This window comes from Salvia hispanica, chromosome 1 (assembly GCF_023119035.1).
Source record: "Salvia hispanica cultivar TCC Black 2014 chromosome 1, UniMelb_Shisp_WGS_1.0, whole genome shotgun sequence".
NCBI classification, from domain to species: Eukaryota; Viridiplantae; Streptophyta; class Magnoliopsida; order Lamiales; family Lamiaceae; genus Salvia; species Salvia hispanica.
Genome location: NC_062965.1, coordinates 7,817,885 through 7,841,788, shown reverse-complemented (window position 1 = coordinate 7,841,788; position 23,904 = coordinate 7,817,885). Strand labels below are relative to the sequence as shown.

The 23,904-nt window shown below is 35.8% G+C and overlaps 6 protein-coding genes and 1 non-coding gene across 7 annotated transcripts; 2 read left to right on the top strand and 5 right to left on the bottom strand.

The window, feature by feature from the left end:
* Positions 1-1,534: 1,534 nt before the first annotated feature.
* Positions 1,535-2,507, top strand: LOC125212320. The gene is made up of 2 exons (XM_048112452.1): positions 1,535-2,045; positions 2,188-2,507. The coding sequence occupies exons 1-2, from the start codon at positions 1,567-1,569 to the stop codon at positions 2,342-2,344; spliced, it is 636 nt and encodes a 211-aa protein (XP_047968409.1). The 5' UTR covers positions 1,535-1,566; the 3' UTR covers positions 2,345-2,507.
* A 180-nt stretch (positions 2,508-2,687) lies between these two features.
* TRNAS-AGA lies at positions 2,688-2,769 on the bottom strand. Its single transcript has one exon. It is a non-coding gene; the product is annotated as a tRNA-Ser (tRNA).
* A 294-nt stretch (positions 2,770-3,063) lies between these two features.
* On the bottom strand, positions 3,064-4,970 carry LOC125186339. Its single transcript, XM_048082692.1, has 3 exons — positions 4,536-4,970; positions 4,321-4,434; positions 3,064-3,406 (listed from the first exon to the last, which is right to left on the bottom strand). Exons 1-3 carry the CDS (start codon positions 4,968-4,970, stop codon positions 3,239-3,241), a joined length of 717 nt encoding a protein of 238 aa, XP_047938649.1. The 3' UTR covers positions 3,064-3,238.
* A 4,219-nt stretch (positions 4,971-9,189) lies between these two features.
* Positions 9,190-10,689, top strand: LOC125214888. Its single transcript, XM_048116101.1, has 4 exons — positions 9,190-9,749; positions 9,836-10,048; positions 10,140-10,298; positions 10,393-10,689. Exons 1-4 carry the CDS (start codon positions 9,234-9,236, stop codon positions 10,471-10,473), a joined length of 969 nt encoding a protein of 322 aa, XP_047972058.1. The 5' UTR covers positions 9,190-9,233; the 3' UTR covers positions 10,474-10,689.
* A 169-nt stretch (positions 10,690-10,858) lies between these two features.
* Positions 10,859-12,161, bottom strand: LOC125214878 (8-hydroxyquercetin 8-O-methyltransferase-like). Its single transcript, XM_048116088.1, has 2 exons — positions 11,382-12,161; positions 10,859-11,299 (listed from the first exon to the last, which is right to left on the bottom strand). The coding sequence occupies exons 1-2, from the start codon at positions 12,141-12,143 to the stop codon at positions 10,991-10,993; spliced, it is 1,071 nt and encodes a 356-aa protein (XP_047972045.1). The 5' UTR covers positions 12,144-12,161; the 3' UTR covers positions 10,859-10,990.
* A 1,885-nt stretch (positions 12,162-14,046) lies between these two features.
* On the bottom strand, positions 14,047-18,424 carry LOC125205266 (nuclear transport factor 2-like). The gene is made up of 9 exons (XM_048104100.1): positions 18,113-18,424; positions 17,622-17,756; positions 16,698-17,004; positions 15,733-15,998; positions 15,452-15,632; positions 15,219-15,340; positions 15,078-15,143; positions 14,674-14,755; positions 14,047-14,483 (listed from the first exon to the last, which is right to left on the bottom strand). Exons 1-9 carry the CDS (start codon positions 18,149-18,151, stop codon positions 14,278-14,280), a joined length of 1,404 nt encoding a protein of 467 aa, XP_047960057.1. The 5' UTR covers positions 18,152-18,424; the 3' UTR covers positions 14,047-14,277.
* A 2,641-nt stretch (positions 18,425-21,065) lies between these two features.
* LOC125202292 lies at positions 21,066-22,931 on the bottom strand. The gene is made up of 5 exons (XM_048100670.1): positions 22,830-22,931; positions 22,607-22,726; positions 21,952-22,032; positions 21,789-21,881; positions 21,066-21,498 (listed from the first exon to the last, which is right to left on the bottom strand). Coding segments are annotated over exons 1-5 (534 nt in total). The 5' UTR covers positions 22,831-22,931; the 3' UTR covers positions 21,066-21,259.
* Between the last annotated feature and the right edge of the window lie 973 nt (positions 22,932-23,904).

Below are 23,904 nucleotides of genomic sequence, written 5' to 3'. Positions count from 1 at the left end.
AAAATTTATATCTCAATTTTCTATTCAGTGGCTAATTAACAATTTTAGGAGAGCATAGCACGATTTTTTATTTGACAAAATGGTCGTAAAGTTTATTTGTTTTTTATTTTTATTTTGGAAGTTAAGGCCAAATGAAACATCAAGCGTATTGCGAAATTAGGGTTATTGCTAAAACAGAGATTACATCATTATGTTTGAGAGAGCAACAAAATATATGTGAAGATCGAATCTGATAAATCGTATTTCCAGCAAATGTAAAGGCGATGATAGATTGACATTGTATATACTATTCATATCCGTCCAAAAAAAATAGTCTCATTTTGCTATTTGGAGACGTAAAAAAAAAAAGTCTAATTTCTATAAGGTAAAATTGATGTCTTGGTCGTCGAAAATCGTGAGTTGAAAAAATCCGCATTGATAAGGCGGTGGGGTCCAAAATGGGTCCCTCACCGAAGAGATCTAATGATAAATCAATGCCGTCAACGTTGATTGAAGAAATCGATTAATAATCAGCTCATTTTGTTAGAAGAAGATTACATGAGGTCTGGAAGATCAGAGGATATTGATTTATTCTATACCATACTTAGAAGATGTCGATCACTATAATTATGCTAATTAGGTTTTCCTTATGTGGATGCTCCAAAGTCTATATAAACCTTGTACCTATGTAAACCAAGATCATCATAAAATAATACATGAGCCTTTTACCGATCCTTTTATCATGGCATCAGAGCGGGTCGCTAATTGTGGGTCAAATTTAAATGACTGACCCAGCAGTATATCTGGGCTTAAAATTTGGGCCAATGGTCCAACCGATCGAGAAAAAATTGGGCAGTTGTCCAACCAATCATAAAAAAGTCCAACCCCTCCAAGGTTCATCTTAAAGGGTTTGAGGGAGGGTGTTGGCAATCGAAACATAAAATGAATGTAAAAAGTATCCCACATCGGTATATTAAAAGAGCTTAATCCACTATACAAGTCTCATGTGCCCCTCCTCCTATCACCAATTGGTTTTAAGATGGAATCCATGGATTTCTATCACATTTCATTCATAAAAAAGATATACAAGATTATTTAAAAAGCAGATTGATAAATTAATAAACTATATACTACCTCCGTCCCTAAAACTATAAACTTTTAATTTTAGGAAATGGATCCGACAATCCACTAACACTATTTCCACTTCTTTTTTTCTTCAATCTAATTTATCCATTTTTTTTATCTCTCTTCCTTTATTAATTCATTTCCCTTATTTTATCAGTTACTATGTAGTAAAACTTGTGCCGTTTTAAAATTTTATTGTTTTTCGAATATAGAGATAGTAGGAGTATTTTATATCAAGTGGAATGGATAATATATTCGTAGAATTTGGATGGCTATCCTTGATAACTGATTTTAACGGTATATGAAACATAAACTCCCACAAGTTTTAATGCAAATATAGAGAATGGAGAGACAAAAAAAAGTTAGCATGCATGAGGACCTCTTAATTAGCACACCACAAACCTTCCAATCTATCAATTCCCATAAAAAAAAAGAGAGAGAGAAAATCAAGGTAGACGAACAATGGGAGACGATACCGCGGCGGCACGCCGAGTAATGGTGGTGGCTGACGGCAGCCGCGAGGCCGCCGGAGCGCTACAATACGCCCTCTCGCATGCGGTCGTGGACAACGACACCTTGATCCTCCTCCACGTCGAGCACGCCGCCCCGCCCCCCAAGACCGGCTTCGGCGGCTTGTTCAAGAATCCAATATCCCCGGCTGCCCCCCGTCTCGGGGGGCCCACCTCTTCCGGTGAGGGAAGTGTCGGTGGTCGCAGTGGACGTGGAGGAGGAGGAGGAGGAGGAGGAGAGGTGGATTTTCTCGATGGGATGAAGCGCGCGTGCGCGGCTGCTAAGCCGATGGTGAAGGTATCGGTGGAGAAGGCGGAGGTGCCGGAAGGAAAGGAGAAGGGCGCGGTCATTGTTGCCCACAGCGCCGCTAGCAATGTTGAGCTTCTTATTATAGGCCAAAAGAGGAGTGCTTTTTCCAAATCGATTTTAGGGTGAGTTTATGATTTCAATCAAAATTATAATACACTGTGATGACATTTTTAATACAGTGCATTGATGAATTGACAAGTTGGCAATTTAAGAAAAGTTAGCATTATAATGCACCTCTTAATGAATGTTGGTATTGTTGTTTAGGGCGAGAAGAGGTTTGTCATTGAAAGGATTGGCCGACACGGCAGAGTATGCGGTTGAGAATAGTAAGTGCACATGTGTTGCAGTGCAGAGAAAAGCTAACGGAGGAGGATATCTTCTTAATAGTAAAACACATAAAAATTTCTGGCTCTTGGCATAAAACAACAACTCTTGATTGTAAATGATTTTTTTAGATTTACTATGAGGCATAACTCACCGATCATATCGAGTGATTTAAGGCATCATTGAAATTGTTGTGGAGTGTACATATGTATTTCTGAATTTTATCGGTTTTTTGTAATGTTTAGTTGAATGCATCCTTAAATATGAAGATAAACTATAGTCCTTTTTGAATTACGGCCAAAACCAATATAATGGTTTGTTTGCTTGTTGATGACAATAAGCACCAATCATGAAACGAAATACTAGTTCTTATAATTGTACTTCAAAAATATTACACCAACTAACCTCTTTGGAAAATGTATGATAAAAAATGTAAAAAACGTGGTCGGCAGGATTCGAACCTGCGCGGGCAAAGCCCACATGATTTCTAGTCATGCCCGATAACCACTCCGGCACGACCACTGTTGGCATTAACAACTTCATAGATTATAGTTGACTTCATTGAGTATTTCGATTAGGGATGGTAGTTTTGTTTTGTAATCATGTATTTTATCAGTATTAGTATTGTTAAGAAAGATGGAGATTATTAGGAATGTGCAAGTTTTAACAGTAGATGTTACTCTTGATTATACAGGTAATTAATATTCAGAGGAAAAGGTGTAAAAACAAAGACAGGTAGTCAGTTTTCTCAAATAGTTCTCCTATAGTGAAGTGAAACCAAACACTGGACTCGAGTTTCAATGCTAATTCATCAAAGTCTAGCAAAGAAACAAATCAATGAACATATACTGATACCCCAGCAAAATTCTTTGTACATGAATATTAATCACAAGATGTATGTATGAGGTGTAGATTACACAAGCGAACGAGCATGTCTAATATTTGATCAGTCAGTCAGTCACTAGAAATCTTCGAGGTAGAAGATTTATCCTCAGCTGTTTCGGAAATTAGTGAGTTTGTAGTAGCAGTTGTCCCCAGAAAGCAGAATCTGGTAGCCATCACCACAAGGGCACTTGAAATGGAGGACTAGGCATTCTCCACTCTTCTCCACAAACACAGCTTCTTGTGAAGGAATTTCAGCCTCTCCTTCACACTCTTCCTGCAATGTTACATCACCAATTCCTTTAATAACAGCTAATCAACATCAATCACAATGCGCCATGTAAAATGTTCAAATCTAACCCTTATTGTAGTTGCAACTGAGTGTATGATATAACAAAACTACAACAACACTAGATATGATGATAAACAGTGTCAGTAGAAGCGTGCTCTGAGTTAAAGCGTACATTAACAGTGCTCAACTGTATAAAAACCCAGTATTCAATAAAAGCAATCAGAATACCATGATATATGAAAAAAATGGCAACATCAGTCCTATGCAACATGTAAACAGACTTCAGAAGCATCGATAAAACCAAGGTCCATTTCACAAGGACCAAAGACTGAATGTACTGAACTCAAAGCAGTATCAAAGAAAAAACATAGCTGAAGAAATCAAAAAACACTTAAAGAAGTTTTCCTACACTTCTAATCCAAATAAATTAGAAAAAATTCGTCTGGTTTTGACCCAAGTGAAAGATAATAAGCTAAAAGGTAAGAAAACATTTCGAGTTTCATCATAACACGACCAAAGCAGTTTAACAGAAATCTGAACCACTACTAGAGTAACTTATTACCATTACAGATCCTGAAATATCAATAAATCCCTTTCCAAACTAGAGATGGTAAACAAGTAAGCTAAGGCCATAACAGTTCAACTGATCATAAGAAGGCAAACCCCCAAATTCAAAAGAAGCAGACAACACAAGAAACATTATTTGATCAAACACAATGCAAACAGAAATACTAACATAATCATTATTGAGGGTTGTTTTATAAACATCACAGAGCAAAATGGAATAACACTAAGGCAGATACTTGAATTTATGAAATCAATGTGCAAATGATTGAAGGAATTTGTGGACATTGAATTAACAATTAAAAATAGGAGGAATTTGTGAACAGAATCAAGACCTTGGGATCGTTATCATTTTCGGATTCAAGATTTTCCTCATCATCGTCTTCACTGGCAACTTGGTTCCACCACTCGCTCATCACTTTCAACCGCTCCTTCATCCTCTTCAACCTCTGCCCTAATTGAAAAAAAACCTAATTAATCGCTTTTCCCCCAAATCAATTGAACAAGAGAAAAAAATAATCGACACGTATTTAAAAAGAAAAAAACAAGCCTTGGCACTGGGATTCTCTCCGCGGGTGGGAGACCTAGAAGGTTTCCTCCCGGCGGATGGGCGCGGCGGAGTGGCGGCGAAGACAGGAATCGGAGCGGACATTGTGCGGTGTAGAGCGGGCGGCGCCATTTCTTGGCCAGCATTGACTGGAGCTGGAGAATTGGGGATTTCCGACGATCTTGGAGGCGCCGCGGTGGAATTGGTGGTGCCCGGAGAATAAATTGGTTCTGAAATAGTGCGGCGGAGCGGCGCGGGGGTGAAATACTGAGAAAGGGAGAGTTTCTTGTAGCCGAAGTGGTCGTGTTTGAGAATGGGCTTCTTGGGAAGGGGTTCTTGAAGAATTGAGCGGGATAGAGGAGACTGTCTGTTGCCGGTGGAGAGGTGATCGCAGATGTTGTCTTGGTGTTGGGAGAAAGTGATTTCTTCATCACCCATCTTTGCTGCAACTGAACTTTTCATAAATTGGGAGTGGAGGGAAAGGGGATGAATCGCGCTATATATACTGGTAGTGATAGCGACTTCAAGGGCTTTTCGGTCATTTCCAGGCAGTCACGTTCCTCATTCATTTTTAGGGGAAATTCGTCATTCAAATTGATTAACAGTCTGATCGATAAAGTCCAATGATTTTTTTTTTGCAAATAATGACTGATACCTTATTAACTTTTACTGGAATAGTTAAGTGATCTGTGACAATTCTTCTCATCAACTATCAACCCTCATTTTCACTTAATTTCGACCTAGAAGATAGAGAGGGGGAAGAATGCTTTTTTGATTAGCTTCCTCGTAAGAGCATCTCCAGCTGCGTGCGTCTGACAGGCGTGCCCGACGTCCGTCGGGGACGTCCGCCATAAGGCGCGGCGGGACGGATGCGGATGTCCGTAGCGGACACGGGAGATCCGCGGCATTCCCGGGACGTCCGTCGCGACAGTGGGCGGACGTCCGCCATTGTGGCATGCCGACGGACGTCCGCGGCGGACGTCCGATGAGATTTTTTATTTTTATTTTTTTATAAACTCTAAATATACGGCTCGTTGCAAACTCTAAATATACGGTACGTTGCAAACTCTATATGTAAATATACGGCTCGTTGCAAACTCTATATGTACGATTTTAAAAAAAACTCAAACGCATGTAATATCATATAAAATGAAGGCCTAAAACAAAAACATATTATACTGTTGGGACCCCCGTTAGGCTAGCGGCAAACATATCAGCGAGACCCCCGTTCGGCTAGCGGCAAACTATATAAATTCAACACATATGTATGCTTTTTTTAAAAATAAAATCGTTGCATTTTTCCCGTATTCGTGTCTAAATTTTAATTCCGTAAATTGTTTAATTTGGTGAATTTGTGAATTTATTTTATTGCGGGAAGTCCTTGGGATGTCCGCCACTGTACAGTGAGAAGTCCTTATGACGTGGCAGTGCTGTTGGAGGTCCTTATGACGTGGCAGGAGGTGTTTTTAGAAAGTCCGTTAGGAAGGACGAGGGACATCCGCCCCTATTGGAGATGCTCTAAGCTCACAATGCTTTTTTAATTCGCTACCTCGTAAGCTCACCTATATTAGCTATGATATTTGAAAGATGAATAATTAATCGAGATTAAGAACGGATCAACATCGTGACCAATATAGCTCCGGAGAGCTGAAGTTGTGTGTTCTGGCACCCACAGTCTCATTGTCATCACCGGAATCCATTTCGAGTAGAGAAAGAGAGAGATATGTAAAATTGAAGTGTAGGTGTGAATGAAATGAGATGAGAAGTGGTATTATAGTGTGAATTTAAGGAATAAAGTTTTAAAAAAAAAACCGCGCGACCGGCTGTTTTATCAGCGGTCGGGCCGGCAATAGACTCCGATCGACCGCCGATCACGTTCGGCTGACAAACTCATAGTTTAGAGTGTTTAGGTGGGTGATTAACACATGTTGTTGAATATTTTGAGGTATAAAGTCTAGGTTTCACCCACTTATTTGCCATTTTTAGAGTTAATGAGTATGTCAGTCTTGATGCAAAAATAGGTCTAAAACGGACAAAACGAAGCGAACAGGTTGATTCCAGAGAGTTCGCCCGGCCGGGCGTTTTCCATATACAAAACGCCCGGTCGGGCGTTTAGACGAGGATTCCAGAAAGTTCGCCCGGCCAGGGGTTTTTCATCCGGCAAAACGCCCAGTTTCAAGGCTACAGCGCGATTTTTCCAGAACGCCCGGCCGGGCGATACCTACTGATGCCCAACATCAATTCCACCTATAGGGAGTTCTAGTTTCCATTTCTATCCATGTTTTCCTTTGTTTTCTTTGTATTGTCTTTTGTTTTGACTTTGATCATGGGTAGCTAGATCATCTTTAGGAATTTGGTAAAGTTTGTATTGAATCCATGGGTTGAACTTTGATTTATGCAATTTATCTCTTTGTGTTGGTTTTGTTGGTTATTGAGCTCTTATTATCCAATTGCTTAGCTACCAATTTGATATATATTGTTCTAATTGTTAACATTGAGAGATGCATGATTAGAATGGTTGGGTAATCAACAAGTCCGTGCATTACATGTGATCGAGATGCATGAGCTAGAGAGAGGGCTTGGGTCCGTTGTTTTAGGGAGTCAATCTCGAATTTTATGGAGGAGACTCCTACACTAGAGATTGATCCACGTGTTAGATGCACCTGAGAGGAGGTCTAACCAATCATCCCGACTTTCCTAACCACACATGAGATCCAATAGATGAGTATGATCCCTAGGAGACACCCATGATCCATACTAACGGATCCATATCCCCACCTTTCCCAATTTGTGTGAAAACCATGTTTTATTTGCTTTGCTTGGTTAACTTGTCTTAATTTGCTTACTTGTTCTTTGTTTCTAGTTAAGAAAACCAAAAACCACCTTTATTAGTCTAGATAGTGTTTGATATTGCATCATAGTACTCAAACCGGCTTTTAGTCTTCGTGAATCGATAATTTTAACTTGTCACGTGCTACTTATCACGTACACTTGCGGGTGACACTTTTGATTGCTAAAATAGCATGAGTCATCGGCATAGAGTACACATCGGGCATGAGGGTGCGTCATTGATTGGCGGTTTTCGTGCAATAGGGGACGATAAAACCGGTGATCGATCGGCGGTTTTTATCACCCCCTATTGTGAATTGCCTAAATGCCTGGTTCTTATGAAAGAGCTAGCTTGATTAATTTTTTATTGTATAGACATAAATTACAACAATATTTTGTTATACTGTATCAGAACTAGTCATCTGTTTAGTCAATAGATAGTGATCTTTTAATTTTTTTTACATTTGGGGATGTGAACGGAGAATTTGAGGTATAATTTCTAGAAAACGCGCGAAAATGCTTTGCAGTGTAATTTCCTGGTATTTTGTTTGAAGCATTCTTATGATATCTATGACGTTATTAATTTGCGTATTATTGGGGGTGTTCGGTTTGCAAGATTGTATTCGGAATTAAATTTGTTGTGTGTTTGATTCATGAGATTAAATCCACAACTCAATCCTATGGATAATCATGGGACAATTATTCATAGCTAACCCCATATGACTAAAATAATCTCACAACTCAATCCTAGATTGTATCTTAGTATTATTTTGAGATATTGGCATCTAATATCACGGAACTTTCAAAAAGTTAGTTTTTCCCACGAACTTTAAAATTGGCAAATAATATCACGAACTTTACCATGTGTTTGTTTTTCCCACGAATGAAAAAATTCCCACAAATAATACTATGATACCGATTTTTTTTCATAATTTCTCGACAACAATTTCAAAAGTTTCAAGTTTTTCAATATTTGAAGATAGTTTTTCTTGAAGCACACCCTCAAAAATTGTTCTTCAATCTATTAAAATAACATGAATTTTTTCATTCGTGGGAAAAAACAAACCCAAGGTAAAGTTCGTGATATTATTTGCCAATTTTAAAGTTCGTGGGAAAAATACAACTTTTTGAAAGTTTCGTTATATTAGATACCAATATCCCTATTATTTTATTTTGCAAACAGAACACTAGTATTAAATAGTCATTGGTGGCAAACCACGACGACTGCTAATTTTATGCATTCCGATCATGTGTGAAGTGTTACTGATTTAAATTTTTAGAAAACTTCAATTAATTGAACATTTTAAATCAAAATATATATAATGCAAAATTCGATGCTGATCTAATTTTTAATCTATAAGTTCTCTTGATTTGTTGAATTAGTAGTATCATACTACTAAACATTTATTTTTGTTTTGACTTAATTACAAGTAATTTCACCGGAATGGTACTTACAGTTACATATGAACACTAGTACAACATTGTCTCATCGATTGTAAATTAACAAGAAAATGGAAAAATTGTAAAGAAAGACTTAGAACTGGTTTTAATAAAATGAGCAGTTCAACTTTCATTTATTTATTTTTAATTTTTTAAATGAGCAGTTTAACTTCCACAGTTGACTTTTCCTTTATTTTTATTGGAATGATTACGTTAACAAACAACTTACATTATAACAAAATATAAACGCGGGTTTTACACAAAAACAAAAAATATATATATATAATAATAAATGCATGGTATACCAAACCTCTTTAACGTAACATATGAGTCTATGACTGAACAATAAATTTGTCACACGTTACTATAAAAGCATGCCATACCAATCCCCTTTCGTATCACTGTCTTCAAAAAATAGACTAGTTTTACGAGATGGCAGACGGGAACAGAAGAATTGCGAGAGGTTTGTATGAGAGAGCAAACCAAAGTGAAAAAACAGAAGCGAGTGAGTTTTATTACAAACTAAAGTCGAAAAAAGATGGAAAAATAAGGGTGTTAGACTTTAAAAAGGGTGTTGAATCTAGTCTTTCCAAGGAGAAAATTTTCAAGCAACTTGATTTGGACGGAGACGGATTCCTCGACTTCGACGATGTTCTGCTGCTCTTCTACCACAGCGTCAAAAGGGCCATCACCATCCTCCGTTGTCGCAGCTGTTCCATACTTATTTATGGCACTGCTCATTCATGCTTTGAGTGCTTCTTCAACACTGCTGATCACAGGTTCTCCCTTTGCCATGATTGTAATTCCACGGGAAAGGTCCGACACGGACACCCCTTGATCTCCTCGTCCTCATCCTCGTCTTCCTCCTCTATGTTGCACGACGACCAAGCTCTTCTTATTAAGTTTAGCGACTTAATCTCTGCTCATCCATCAACCTCTCCATCCAAGGTCATCATTATTCATTAATATTATCAATATCTACATTTTTGTTATGGCTAATTAATAGTATATTGAAGATTTGTGCGTATATGTAGAGGGAGTTGGAAAAAATGTGGGAGGAAGCCAAGTGCCAAGCTGGAGCAGCCTCACCGGACGTGGAGGGCATGGCGGATAACTACTTCAAATCCATGGGATCCAACAATCGCGTCGATATTAAAAAGTTCTCATCGACTCTCACCAAACAGCAAGAGGAATTCCTTACTCCCAGACCAGATTCTGAGCAGGAAACTAATGTTATGAAGAACATGGTCGGTATTAGTAATACTTAAACTAGCACAAAAGTTGATTTGCAATCTTGTTTCAGGATATTACGGTTAGCTTAATAATGTTGTGGTGCAGTTGGGAATGAAATTGAGACAACCCCGAGAAACAGCAACTGCGTATCATACAGCTTCACCTTCAACTCCCCAGACATATTTCGCGAATGATCCTATTCCTATTCCTTCGAGTTATGGTCCGAACATGCAGACTTCTTCAAGTGGCACAATATCTCCAATGGTTAGCGATATGTTGCTGTTTGTTTTGTTTCATTTTCAGCACAGTATCTTTCATTTTCAGTATGAATGTTTAATTTCTTGTTTTTTTTCCCCAGACAATGGTGACTACAACATTCAAAATAGTGGAAATGGCCCTCACCATAGCCAGCCTCTCCAGCATGTGCACTATCATGTGACTATATATAGTTGATCAAATGTAATGTTATTTGATTTTTTTTGGGTGTTTATTATGTGGACGAGTACTCTTTTTCCTACTCGATGAACTTTACGTTAAGCTGCTTCGAGAGGTTTTAATGAGGCTCGATGTTTTGTGTGCTTCATAATTTTCAAGTCGTGACCTTTATTATATTGAACTGCTTCGAGAGGTTTTAATGAGGCTCGATTTTATTGTTTGTTTGATTTGTAAATTTCTCCGATCTAAATTTTGTTTAAGCTTCATGATATAGATAGAATTTATTGAATTAAGCTTCATGACATATATACTATCAATTTAATCTGTGATTAGGTATATTTTTTTAAATTGGTAGTATTAGGTAGATTAGGGTTTCCAAAGAAGAAATATCTTAGTCAATAACTTTATTTAATATGCCTTACGATAAAATACATTAATGTGAAACTAGCTAGTATCAACTATCAAGTGTAGATGGCCTTATAACATATAGGATAGGATATACTCTCCTTAGCCCAACACAATTAGGGAAAGACCTCAATGACAGACCTTGTTCCCAAAACAGGAGTTATCTTATAATCTTTGAAGCCAGCAGCTTCAAACACATTAGCCCACTCTTTCTCACTTCTTTCTTTCCCAGTAAATTGAGCCATCATCACCATATCCATAAACAGCTGAGTTCCAGTTCCCTTCTCTTCTTCCTTCTCCACATCCACAACCATATCCACAATAATCACCTTTCCGCCTTTAACGTTTTCGCTGCCAATCACTGCTTCTTTGCATTTCTCCAGTATCTTAACACACTTTTCGTCGTTCCACCCGTGCATTATCCACTGTCAATTAACAATAACAATTGAAAAAAGATAGAAGCCTAAATCATAGGTATGTTTGTATAATAAGACTAAAGATTGATACCTTGAGGAAACAAGCATCAGCAGGAGGAATAAACTCAAACATGTCACCACTCACAAATCTGATATTCTCATGATCAGACAAGCCTTCCATGGCAGCAACAACATGTGGAAGCTCAAGCACAATGCACTCCATTCCCGGAACAGCTTCCGCGATAGTCTTCACAACCGCCCCCGAGCCACCAGCAACATCTACAACGGATTTCAACCCCTCAAACACATGTTTGCATTCTTTAACAATCATGCTTCCCACGAACCGTCCATCACTAGTCATGGCCTCATTGAACAACCGGTTCCATTTCTCATCGCTTCCCACAAACTCCCAATAATTCATCCCATTTGTGGTGACGAATGGAGAGGGGCAATCGTCTCGAAACCACTCACTCACGTGATGGAAGGGGTCCATCATGATGGGGTCGGTGAAGACGAGTGCAAAAGGAGCAAGGCTATGTGGATTATCTCTTAGTAGAAGACGTGAAGCCGTGGTGAGAGAATAAGCCTCTCCCTCGTAGTGGAAGAAGTGGGAGTCGACTAGGATCCGCATGAGGCGATAGAGGCCGTGAGATTTGAGTTTGTTGATGAGGAGGGCGTCGGCGAGTTGAGGAAGTGTGATGGGGTGGCCGTGTTTGTGGATGATGTCGGGTATGCCTAGTTGAAGAGCGCATTTTAAGGCCATGGAGTTTATGTAGCTGAAAATGTGGTTCCATAGATGAGCTTGAGCTTCAAGAAGCTCTTGGGATGAAACTACTTCATTCTTTGATGCCATTGATTCTTACTTGCTTTGCTCGACTGCTATGTTTCTTGATTTTTCATTCTATGATAACCTTCCTTTTATAGGCGGCCATGGCCAGGTAAGTCACAGATAAGATTTAATGAATTGCTAGTACTAGTTATGCTATAATATTTATGTATACGCAACTTGTATGCTAGGGCATAGACATTTTTAATTTATATTTTTAATTAGTAACAAAAATTAATACTATAATTTTATGAATATTAGTATTAATTTTTTGTTAAGTAAAATGGTTATTCATTTTATTCAAATAACTAATCGAGCTTTGATTTTTTTTATTTTGTAAAATTTAAAAAATCAAAATTAAATATAAAAAATAAAACTAACAATGTTGAACGTGCATCAAACAAGAATAATACTCATATATAATATATCACATTAGGGGGAGTGATCAATTGTTAACTCATCATTTAATTGCTAACTACAACTAATTTAAGGCCATAGGATTTTAGAAAACGTGTGGTCTACAATTTGCCACGTGTAATTTTCATTTTTATTAATAAAATAAAAAACAAAGATAAAAAAAATACTCTAAATTAGGATTTTGGATGAAAATGTCAATATAGTGTTTCGAAATTATCAACACAATGCTTTGAGAATGTCAACACAATGCTTTAAGAATGTTAACTCATTGCTTATATTGACATTTTACATGTATTATATAGACATATTTTATATAGTATGTTGACATTTCTCTGCTGTACGAAAAAATTAAAAAATTTTGAAATTTTTTTCAAATTTTGACATCGGAACATATGCATGTAGGATATCGTTGGAATCCTTATGAAATTATCTTTAATTTGATATATGTTATATGAATTCAAAGTTTTGGGATTTCTTTTAAAAGTTAGTTATAACTAAACATGTAGTTAATTGACATTAATACTCCTATTGATATTTTTTGAAATTAATCTTATGGCCTTATTGATGTTTTTCATTGATTGTATTGACATTTAGAGATTAATGATCTAAGCCCTTAATTTGAATATCTAATGAATATTATTTAGTTGTAGTTAGCAATTAAGTTGTGAGTTAGCAATATAACACTCCCCTCACATTAGGTATATAGCATATCATTTCATGTAGATTAAATATATGATCAGATTTTCGGATTTATCAGGAAAGCCTGGGTATTAATTAGGCTACTATTTCAACCACCACATATATAGATTAGGCTTGTATACATATGTAATGAGGAATACTAGAGCGCATCCTTAATTATCCTTAATTAGAGTCATAATGTACTTCCAACCTCGTATTGTCATGTGGCACGTAACATGCAACACTGTAAACACAACATGCAATTTATATTTGTGGAAGTTGTAGATGGATTTCCGCAGATTGCATAGCTTTATATTGTTGAGTTTTGCATTATAAACATAAATTGTCCGCAGTGCAAAATAAACAATATATAAATGCAATTCGTCTATATATATAATGTAAATTAAACAATCTATATTTACAATGCAAAACTCAACAACATAGATCCATACACTGCTTCTACAAATGTATAATACATTGTAATGTTTACAATATTGCATGTTATGTGCCACATGGCAGCACGAGGTTGGAAGTATACTGTAACTCTAAAATTAGTTCTTTTTAAGCACAATCCCTATATGTAAATATGTATACGCCACCATTAGAGTCCTATATGTATTTATGTATACGCCACCATTAGAGTTAATGCATTCAAAGCAATTATTTGACCGTCGATCAGATCTAACTCAAATAAAAAGATGATAGCCACCAATCTTATTGGACTAGTATCCATTGATTATACAATTGCTATTTAAGGTGTTCATGAAATGCCTAGAGTTGTCATTAGTAGAAAGGTGAAACCTACCGACATAAACAAAATAAAACATAACTATTCTTAAATAGTCATTTCATTAGTAACCCGGAAAAAAATTAATATTAATAAATAATGACAAATGGATAGCCTCGACTGAGCATATATGATGACGATCCTTTTCCAGCATATCTAATTAATTTGCTTTCTTAAATTATGTAAATTATAAAGAAAAAGGAAAAACTATGACAGTAAATGTAATACTCAAAAATTACTTGTCCAAAGACAGAAATCCCTCAGCTGCAAAATGGCAACTCATTCTGAATAGTGCTGCCCGTTCGATGAACCGTGCTGGCTTGTGGCATGGGGTCTTTCTTGCTTATAGAAACCGTTCCTCCTCGGTCTGCTGTAAGGACGCTCAAACCCGTCTTGATTGCTTTCCTTGCTGCTGAAACCACGTCCTCCAAACCGCCCTCTCGTTCCTTCTATCTGGTAGCTAATCCTGCCTCTACCCCTTACTCCTATTTAAAACAATACCAATGAGCCAAACGTTTCGAGAGCACATCGGTCATTATAGCTGGATCCTATGAACTTGGCTTGTTTCGAAGGATAAGTTGATATGGATAACCATGAAAACAACAAAGACGGGAGCTATGAAAGATAATGTGCAATGCGCAGAATATGACAATTAAAAAAGGAATTAATACATACTTCCGCCTCTGATGGAGTTGTTTCTGTTAGGTCTCCGTCCTTCAATGTACAGTTCGTACCCACCAATATTAACCACGGATGCCTGGAAAGACAAATTGCTAGTATTAGAAGTAGAAAGACCAAATTAAAGGTGATTATAACTTATTTACCAATTACTATATACAAGAGCATATACATGACTACAATTTGAGAAAACAGAGCACCCAAACCAACAATTAATATTGTCTTTGCTACCACTTAAGATGTCTAAGAATCATCTAGTCCATATCAATCCAATGGTTATACTTCAGTTTACTAGTACTGTGAAGGTTAAAGCAATTAAAATCTTTGCATCAATTGAAAATTTAAGCACTCAAAAGAGCACACTGCTGGAAAAGAAGATAAATAACAGCAAATATTCAAACCTTAATTGCATTCTGCACCCCAGATATATCTTCGAATTCAACAAAGGCATAGCATACATCTATATCCTGCAAAAATGCAATAGAATTTAGGTATCGACTTACAAATGTAGAAAGGGGAAAAGGCAAGGCTTCGAAATAAACCTTTCGGGTTCTAATGGCTACACCATCTGGTCTCAGCTTTCCAAACTTCTTAAATTCCTCACCAATTTCAGAAGCAGACATTGTGGTAGGCACATTTCTTACGTACACTGACTTCACTTCAACTGCAGAAGAAATAGCAATACAGAACCAGTTGACATTAATACTAGCTAGCACCACCATCATAGGCTTAAACTCCCATAAAAGGAAAACATGAATTTGAATTTTATAATCACCTTCGTCTTCCATGGCTATTGTTTCATCAAAGGTTTCAGTTCCAGACTTTTCGATTTGGTATGATGATACAGCTGATGGCTGGCTAGGGAGTTCAGGCCCATGTTGCCAATCTGGAGTAGTAGGCTTATTAAATGAAGGTTGAGAAGTCACTGCAGGAGCAGCCTGCCCCTTAACCTGTAACTACAGATAAAAATAATAGAGATATAATGATAATGAGTTCACACTTATTTGAGCAAATAAAAATATGCAAGAATTATGAGACATTGAGGTGATAACATACTATAGAAGCATATGTATGCTTTTGCGGCTCCATGACAGGCTCATCAACAGGTGGCGAGAAATGGCCAGGTACAGAGTTCATTGTTCCCTGAATTGAACCATTAGAGTGAACTGCAAAGTTCTCCTCAATGATCTTTTCTGTTTCAGGAACTTGCTGTATATGTTCCTCTTGATAGGTATAGTTGTTCATAGGGCCGTTCTCTTCAATCTTTGCAGGCGATGTGAACTCCCTAGACTGGATATCTCCACCCATCACATAATTTGATACTGCATGAGCATACAAATATTTAACACCAGGTGAATTACTTGATGTTACTTTTTAGTTTATGTGTACCAGAAACACGAAATGATTACATAAAATGTTTAATCATGTTTTGTGTCCCAAACTTTCAACATTTTCAAGAAAATGTACCCAACTAATGTTTTTCACTATAAAAACCCTCAACATAAAACAGCAATGAAATGATGAGTCACCTAGCCATTTTCTTAGGTGGATTATAGTTTAATTGAGGTGGAAATTTTTCCTCCTAACCCACAAACGATATTGTTTCATGGAAAAGAAATCCAACTAAGCACTCTAATTAGAAGAAAAACTCACTTCTCTCCCTCTCCTCTATCTTGTTCGCTTATACTCTAATTTGCTTGGAGCCAAAGAGAGTGAGAAAGGGGAGAAGCTCTGCAAATTAGGGTGTGATTAGGTGGGATTTATAGCTTTTTTGTTCAATGAAACATGAGGCAGGAAAAAAAAACACCTCAACTAAACTACAATCTACCTTAGAATTGGCAAGCTTACTCATCACTCTGTCATCGGATTATGTCAAGGGGAAAATAAATCAATTTTTTCTCAAATTTAAGGATTTTTTATGAGAAAACCTTAGTTGGGAACAGTGTCAAGAAAAGAACTCTAAACGTTGGAAACACACAATGTGATTAACCCTTAAAAATGGCAGACTTCGAAAAATGAACCTTGGTCTGTAACTATAGTTGGAGAATAGATCTTCTGATCAAGATTGCCTTGAGGTAAATAGGCAAGCGGATGCTGCAGAGCTAGTTCTTCATCAACGTAGTGGAAAATATCATTCAAAACAAAATATCCTTTCTCTTGAGGTGCTAGGAAAAAGGTTTCCACAAACTTCTTCCTCGAATTGTAACCCTTTAAATGAACAGAACCCAAAACCATCACTAGAACACCACCATTCCATGATTCTAAAGAATGTGCAGTCTTGATTTCTATCCCCGTATAATTCAAAGACATGACAAGTTGATGAATTTGCTGCAAAGATTTAAGAGAATGAGGGCTTAACATGAAGTCAGTTTCTAACGATAAATAAAGCTGCAACAGCATTATCACACCAGCCATTTCTAAAAAAGTGTTGTGTCATGTGACCAGTTGGGTTCAAGCATTATAATAACATGCTTAGCGGAGATGTTCATCCAGTAACTACAAACACTTGGAGAAAGGGAAGTAGAATTACCAATCTCTATGCCCAATTGCCAATTTAAAGATAGAGCACATAACTTACTATGAGACATAAGAAATACTGTGATATTTAGAATGCATAACATATCAAAAACACTATATGTCTTGTAGAATGTGGTGGCAATGTGGCATCTTTATTTTATCATTGAATGTCAATAATCATGCCAAGTCTGCAGAGATACCAGCTCATGTCTAGTGCATTTTGAACATTGTTTTTTTTTTTTTTTGGAAAGAGTTATGCTAATGATAGATTACAACCAAAACTGAATGCTAATTGCTAACATTGATAGAGCAGAATCACATGCAATCAGAAGTATACACATCATATTTTGAGCTATCAAATTAGTGCACAGAATAAATTAACTACTCCAATTTGTAATATGCACATGCTACAAGATTCAAAAATTTACCAGCATAGCACTAGCAGTTTCTCGTGTGTTTCCTTCAATTCGAAGCATGGTGCTGGAATCACTATAAAACTGATGCACAAAATCTGGCTGATTCTGTAACATCTGATAGTATTGTCCAACAAAGTATGTACCCACCTAAAAAAAATGGACAAGAATCCAACAATATCCATCAATGACACATATCCACATTGCAATTGCACACAATTGAGAAGTAGATGAAACAACAAGTAATCGCATCAGTCTATGTCTCCAATCCTTGAATACGAAAGATTCATTTTTTTCTGTATTGAGCAAATCAGACGCTAAACCATTCTACTGCATGATACTGAAACAAGCAGAAAGCCAAAGGTGTAGACGAGTCCAAATTCCAATTTCCAAAAGCATTTATTCAGAAGAAGGGGCAATAAAATTGAGAAGCATGCTTATCCAGTTGTACGCTGCTCTAATTGTAAACCTTTGAAATGCTGCTATAGAAGAGAGGGGAATGGGACCTGGGCTGCGGTGACGGGCAGAGGATAAGCCGTGGCCATCGCGAGATAGATAAAACCCAGATTCAATCGAGAAACCTCAGATCTAGAAACTCCAATCAACAAGATCTGTATAAGATGAGTAATCAATCCAAAGGCGCGTCCAGTTGGGCAATTCGGATTAGCCCCGTTGGTGAAATACAACCATGAACACACGACGCAGTAGAGTTGGTTGAAGTTACTGAGAAATGTGTGTCTGCGCCTGCGATTTATGGGTTTTGGTTTATATATGCACACCAAGTGTTTGTATATAAAGCGCCAGTATAAACGAGAGAAAAAGAAAAACCACTGGTTCTTAGATTTGTCCACGAGTATGAGATGTTTTTTTGGGATTGTTATTTAGCATCAAAAAAATGACAAATTCTTTTTACCAATTTTGAAATTGACAAATATTAATATAAACTAGTATCACCCACGTGCGATGCACAACCCATTCTCTTTTATTTAAACTTATTTTATAATGTAAAATGATTTTATAAATTTATAAAAATATTATTATAGCATAAATATATAAAATAAAAAATAATTATTAAAAAATATAAAATTAAACAAAGAAAAAAAAATAACACATATACCGAATGAGAAACAATATTATTATTTCCAGTTCTAAACTCATGTAACCAAATAATTTTATAAACTAAAAATTGCACACAAATCACATATCATTTAAATCACTTTTAGATCTATACTACAAAAGATCAATCACGAACACATGTCAATAAAAATAATGTATAAATATATATTAGAAGATAGTCAAATCGATCAAAATCATCAATAAAAATACAGCAAAATAGCATGGAATATACAACCGATATGCATGCATTTAGCCGGAAAAAAAAAAACCGTTGCATACCCTAATAGTATTCCCGCATCGCCTACTTCCCGTGTAGCTGCTACTACTCATACCACGTCCAGAAAAGAGAAATGAATAAGAGCTGCCACTAACCTACTATTCATATAGAGCACTACATGAAAAAATTATACATTCGACACTTCACAATATTACATGAAGAAAAGGAAGAAAAAAAATCACATAATTAAGCTCGACACTTCAAAACATAAATCACTTCCACCATAAAGACCTGCAAAGAGAACAACATAGACAACACGAAGAAGAATTTGAAAAGGTCGTGTTCATGCACGGCCGCAGCAAAGAGGGTCACCCCGTCTACTACAAAGTATGAAATTATTTGTTCTTTCTCTAGCATCTCTAGTACTCAAAACTGTATTTGGGAGAACGGCCGAAGAGTATAAATTGTAACCCTCCAATCTTGAACTCCTGCATCATTATAAAGCATGAAACATATTTAAGAGTTAGAAAACCAATTAGGTTTTGTTTTCAAAATAGTATAAAGACATTATACAGAAATCCTACTCCTAAAAATACACACTAAAAATGTAGAGAGTTTGAGAAAAGGGAAAATACTTTTGTAGTTGTGTAATTTCATCTACAATTCTATGTCATTTACAGTCACAAAATGAGAACATAAGGAGTCATGGAATTAACACGACATAAATTACAAAATTAGGATGGTGGAAGTTATAAGAAAGGCCATGGAAAGAATTAAAATAGCATAATTGGAATGCAACTCCTCTTATTATTAAAAAAAACGTATTAAGTGTGACATTACCACTAACTATGGAAATTAAATAACCAACTAATACTTAATCACACGTTTTATATATTTTTAATTCATTTAATATCTATTTTAAATAGTCATTTTCCTATATACTCCTAAAATTCCTCTTATTTCCCTAAACACTCCCAAACTCTCCTTTTATATATTGTATAGATGTATAGATGTGATAATATAAAATGAGAGTTTTGGAGTATTACGGAAATGACATTCTGTGCAGGAAATTGGTTTCTCAAAGAAGTTTTAATTTTTTATAAATAATTAAATGTGCTAAATTTATGTTTCTCATCTTTTTTTAAAAAAAACTTATTTTGTTTTTGATAATAATATGTTTCACATCTATTAAGTGATATGTTTATTTCACATTACAGAATTTAATACCGTATCTATAAATCAGGTTTCTTATATCAATTATTTGAGGTATTTTCCAATTATATTATTTATTCCGGAATTTCTATACAAATCGAGCCATTATGAGCCGAGTCATGGTTATGTTCAGGCAACTTTTTTTTTGTAAGTGAGACCTCATTTAACATTAGAGAATTTAAGAGCATATCTGTAAATCAGATTTCTTGTATTAATTATTTGAGGTATTTTTTAATTGACCTTTATTTTTGTTCCTTGATTATAGTATTTGGTAGTCTTTTATTAAAATTAGCATGTGAAAAAAATAGTAATTATAATAAATACTTTAATTTATTTGAAAGGTATATTTATCATTTTTTGTTGACATTTGGTAAATCAAATTATTATGGTGTATTTAAATTGTTGTTATGCACATCTATAAATATAATCATTTGTACAATAAAAATAATTACTCACGATGTTGATGGTATATGATACTATTGTCAATAAAATATTTCCTAATTTAATAACATATTTCATTTGTTTCATAAAAATAAATATTTATCGAGCAACTTGTAAATATGTCTTGAATTTAATTTTAAATTTAAATCATAAATCCTGTTATGTGCAATGCAATTTTTACCCCATTGGTTTATGAGGGAAAACCATGTTATATGTGCAATGCATTTTTCCCCCTATTCTTTGGCTCCAAAACCTTGTTATGTGAACATTAATTTCAAACTAGATGGATGTGAGAGAAGTGAGCCTGCAATTGTGAAAGCATGGAACAGACCATATGATATCTCACACACTTACATTTTTGCATTTTCATTAAAATATTACATGTATGTATGTAGAGGAAATTTTGTCCAACATATAGAAATTTCTCTAACTTCTAAAATTGCACTCTTAGGTATTGGAAGTGATAGAAGAAATGTGTCAAATTTCAAATAGTATTAAATACTGAAGCATTTTCACTAAATCAAAGCATACACTTAGGTATTGGTTATTACTTGAAGCAAGTTAAAAAGTGGCTGTGTTTTTTTTTTTTTTTTTTGTAGCACTTGGATTGGATTAGTTACTAACATGCCTTTGTATACAACACTCTATTTCTGCAGAATAAGTAACATCACATCCCCTTTTTCTTTTGTTGTTTTTCGTCTGCTGGTCTTGGTCTTCCTCTTACGAGCGCATGCTTTTTGGATTCTGTAAGGTGCTTGTTATGCGCGTGTGGAGGTGTGGCTTCTGCGTCTCCAGATTTCGTTGAGATCTTACATCTGGTGTGTCTGTCCAGGCATGAATTATGGCTCTTTAAAGGTGAGAGTAGTTCTCTCCTTGTTTGTGTTTTGCTTCTACTGATCACTCTGTCTGAACTCAAAGTTGATGCAAAGCCATGAAAATTAGTGACAAAATCAAGAATTAGTGAAAACTAACAACACTCAAAACAGGAGTATGATGGAGCAATTGAAATTGTCATCAGAGAATCACTTCATAGTTATTACTAGAACTAGAATAGCACAAACATGAACTATCGAATACCGGAACAATTAATCAGCTTCAAATGCATTTTGGAGGCCTACAAGCAAAGCTCAGATATATGTATGTAAACTAACTCTTCATACATCCTCAGCTACAACAACAAGTGATATGATAGTTACCTGGACTTGATAAGACTGCACAACATAGACGACGTGGAGCTGAAGTAGCTCGTTTGGTTTTGTTGCTCCCACCGATGGGTGCCTTGTTAGTTTCTGGTTGAGAGGAAGGAATATGTGTTAGATTACATTCAGTCCATGGAAAAGAAAGTTGGTAAATTCGAACCCTTGGATGCCTTAAAGCCGGGAGTTGGTGATTTGGGGAAATCGGAACCAGGAATCCTTACAACTGATACCGGCGAATCATCTACACAACATGAAAAAGTATCATCTCTAATCAAGTTGTGATGCTCAGAAAGCTGCATATATAAACATTTACACAAACTTTAAAGAGTCATTTTACCATTTTGGCCGATTTATAGAATCATTTACTTTATTCCACTTTTTATATGCAAACCTCACATTTCACTAACTTTTTTTAAATTAATTTTTTATATTCAAAATCCATTATAAAACTAATACTCATTCTACTCACTTTCTATCTTAGCTTTTCTTTACAAAGTCAAACAATTTCTTAAAATTCGTGCGGAGTCAAAATGGCTCTTTAAATGTTGGAGGGAGGAGTAAAAGTTAATCATACAACATAATTGTTGGGAATAATTTGCCAAAGTAAGTATTGAATTATAAGCAAATCAAATGTTAAGTTATACTACTACTCATCACGATCATGGGATCACAATTTTCTAAGAATTTCATGAACGCCTCTTTATATGTTCTCAAATACTGACCAATTATTACACTCAATAAAAAGAAGAATTTCAGACATTGAAAGCAAAAACAAGTGCCAAGAAGAGATGCAGATAAAAAGAAGATGGTGATACCAGAAGAATAGTGATCGAAAGAGAGCCATTCAAAGGCCTTCAAGGAGCGAAGAGAAGTTATCCCGTAATCATAATGATCAGCTTCTTCAATCTCTTGCCGCACCTTCACCTTTGGATACACTAATCATTACAAAATTAACAATACAAATCATTCAATCCCAAAATGAAAAGGAAAAAAAAAAAAAAAAACCATGAGTTTTGCTTTTGAGATTAGATTACTTACTTGTTGAGGGTCAGAAACCTTGGAAATGATCATGTGGATTGTATTTATTCAACGGGACAATTTCTGGAATTTAAAAGTGGAGTTGAAGCTTTTAATTGTATATGTGTCCTACTATTATCGAGTAGTATTATATTTTTAATTCATTTGCCTTAGATAGTGATGGGCACATTTTACATTTATGCATAGGAGGTGGGCCTACAGTTACGCATTTTTGCAACTCTGGGAAGTTACATTAGCTGCAAAGAGTATTTAATTCAATGTGCACAATTTCGGTTTTTCTTTTTCTTTTTGATAATTTATTGTATATCATAGATAAATTCATATGGAAAAAAATTTAAAATACGAATTTAATTAATTTTTAAAAAATATAATCAAAATAAAACTATAAATAACGTTAACCATGCTCATTGGTCCAGGCCCAACTATTAAAAAATGTCCCAGCACCTTGTTGGTTGAGAGATGAAACTGTTTAGTCCAACTATTAAGGAGTTTGTTTTTGGAAGGAATTTGTGTAGGCTGAAACCGGCCAATTAATTCTTCATCACAGGACATTAGTTACTTAAGTACGAACTCACTTACTTTTAAATTTCTAAAATGACTTACATCGATTTGGTAATGATCCTATCTCATTTATATAAAATTTTGTAAGGAGGTGAGTGATCTATTTTTATTAGGTATCAGAATAGGCCCAAGTGGATGGTGGATTTTTTTATCTCTTATCTACCTCACGAGTGGAAGACCGATGTTCTTTCTGAACCACATCGATAATGGTTCTCTTATATCTTGTATTGCCTATCCCACATGTTGGAAGTCTGATGTTCATTTCGGCCCACATGTGCGGAAGTGAGTGTGGCCCAATTCTAATACTTTCAAGTAGATTTCTTGGTTAACTTTTGATTCAAAATCATGTTGGTTTGCGTTGGAATTTATAAGTTGGAAAAAGATTTACAAATTTGGCCCTTGTATGAGTATGAGTTGAACATTTGACGTACTACCTGTATGCGGTTAGAGAGCAGAGGAGTTTAAGTTTTTCTCTTCAAGAGCATAATAAAAAAACAACCATAAAATTATAATG

Excerpts from the sequence above, each read along its gene's own strand:
- LOC125212320 (XM_048112452.1), top strand. The coding sequence starts at position 1,567 with ATGGGAGACGATACCGCGGCGGCACGCCGAGTAATGGTGGTGGCTGAC. Across the intron at positions 2,046-2,187 it reads TTTTCCAAATCGATTTTAGG|GGCGAGAAGAGGTTTGTCAT; the intron begins GTGAGTTTATGA and ends ATTGTTGTTTAG.
- LOC125186339 (XM_048082692.1), bottom strand. The coding sequence starts at position 4,970 with ATGGGTGATGAAGAAATCACTTTCTCCCAACACCAAGACAACATCTGC. Across the intron at positions 4,435-4,535 it reads GAGAGAATCCCAGTGCCAAG|AGGTTGAAGAGGATGAAGGA; the intron begins GCTTGTTTTTTT and ends CAATTAGGGCAG. Across the intron at positions 3,407-4,320 it reads AAAATGATAACGATCCCAAG|GAAGAGTGTGAAGGAGAGGC; the intron begins GTCTTGATTCTG and ends GTAACATTGCAG.
- LOC125214888 (XM_048116101.1), top strand. The coding sequence starts at position 9,234 with ATGGCAGACGGGAACAGAAGAATTGCGAGAGGTTTGTATGAGAGAGCA. Across the intron at positions 9,750-9,835 it reads CATCAACCTCTCCATCCAAG|AGGGAGTTGGAAAAAATGTG; the intron begins GTCATCATTATT and ends GCGTATATGTAG. Across the intron at positions 10,049-10,139 it reads CTAATGTTATGAAGAACATG|TTGGGAATGAAATTGAGACA; the intron begins GTCGGTATTAGT and ends GTTGTGGTGCAG.
- LOC125214878 (XM_048116088.1), bottom strand. The coding sequence starts at position 12,143 with ATGGCATCAAAGAATGAAGTAGTTTCATCCCAAGAGCTTCTTGAAGCT. Across the intron at positions 11,300-11,381 it reads CTGATGCTTGTTTCCTCAAG|TGGATAATGCACGGGTGGAA; the intron begins GTATCAATCTTT and ends GTTAATTGACAG.
- LOC125205266 (XM_048104100.1), bottom strand. The coding sequence starts at position 18,151 with ATGGCCACGGCTTATCCTCTGCCCGTCACCGCAGCCCAG. Across the intron at positions 15,999-16,697 it reads AACTATAGTTACAGACCAAG|TATCAAATTATGTGATGGGT; the intron begins GTTCATTTTTCG and ends ATGCTCATGCAG. Across the intron at positions 15,633-15,732 it reads AGCATACATATGCTTCTATA|TTACAGGTTAAGGGGCAGGC; the intron begins GTATGTTATCAC and ends TTTTATCTGTAG.
- LOC125202292 (XM_048100670.1), bottom strand. Across the intron at positions 21,882-21,951 it reads CGGCTTTAAGGCATCCAAGG|AAACTAACAAGGCACCCATC; the intron begins GTTCGAATTTAC and ends CCTCTCAACCAG. Across the intron at positions 21,499-21,788 it reads TGCAGTCTTATCAAGTCCAG|ACAGAGTGATCAGTAGAAGC; the intron begins GTAACTATCATA and ends CTTTGAGTTCAG.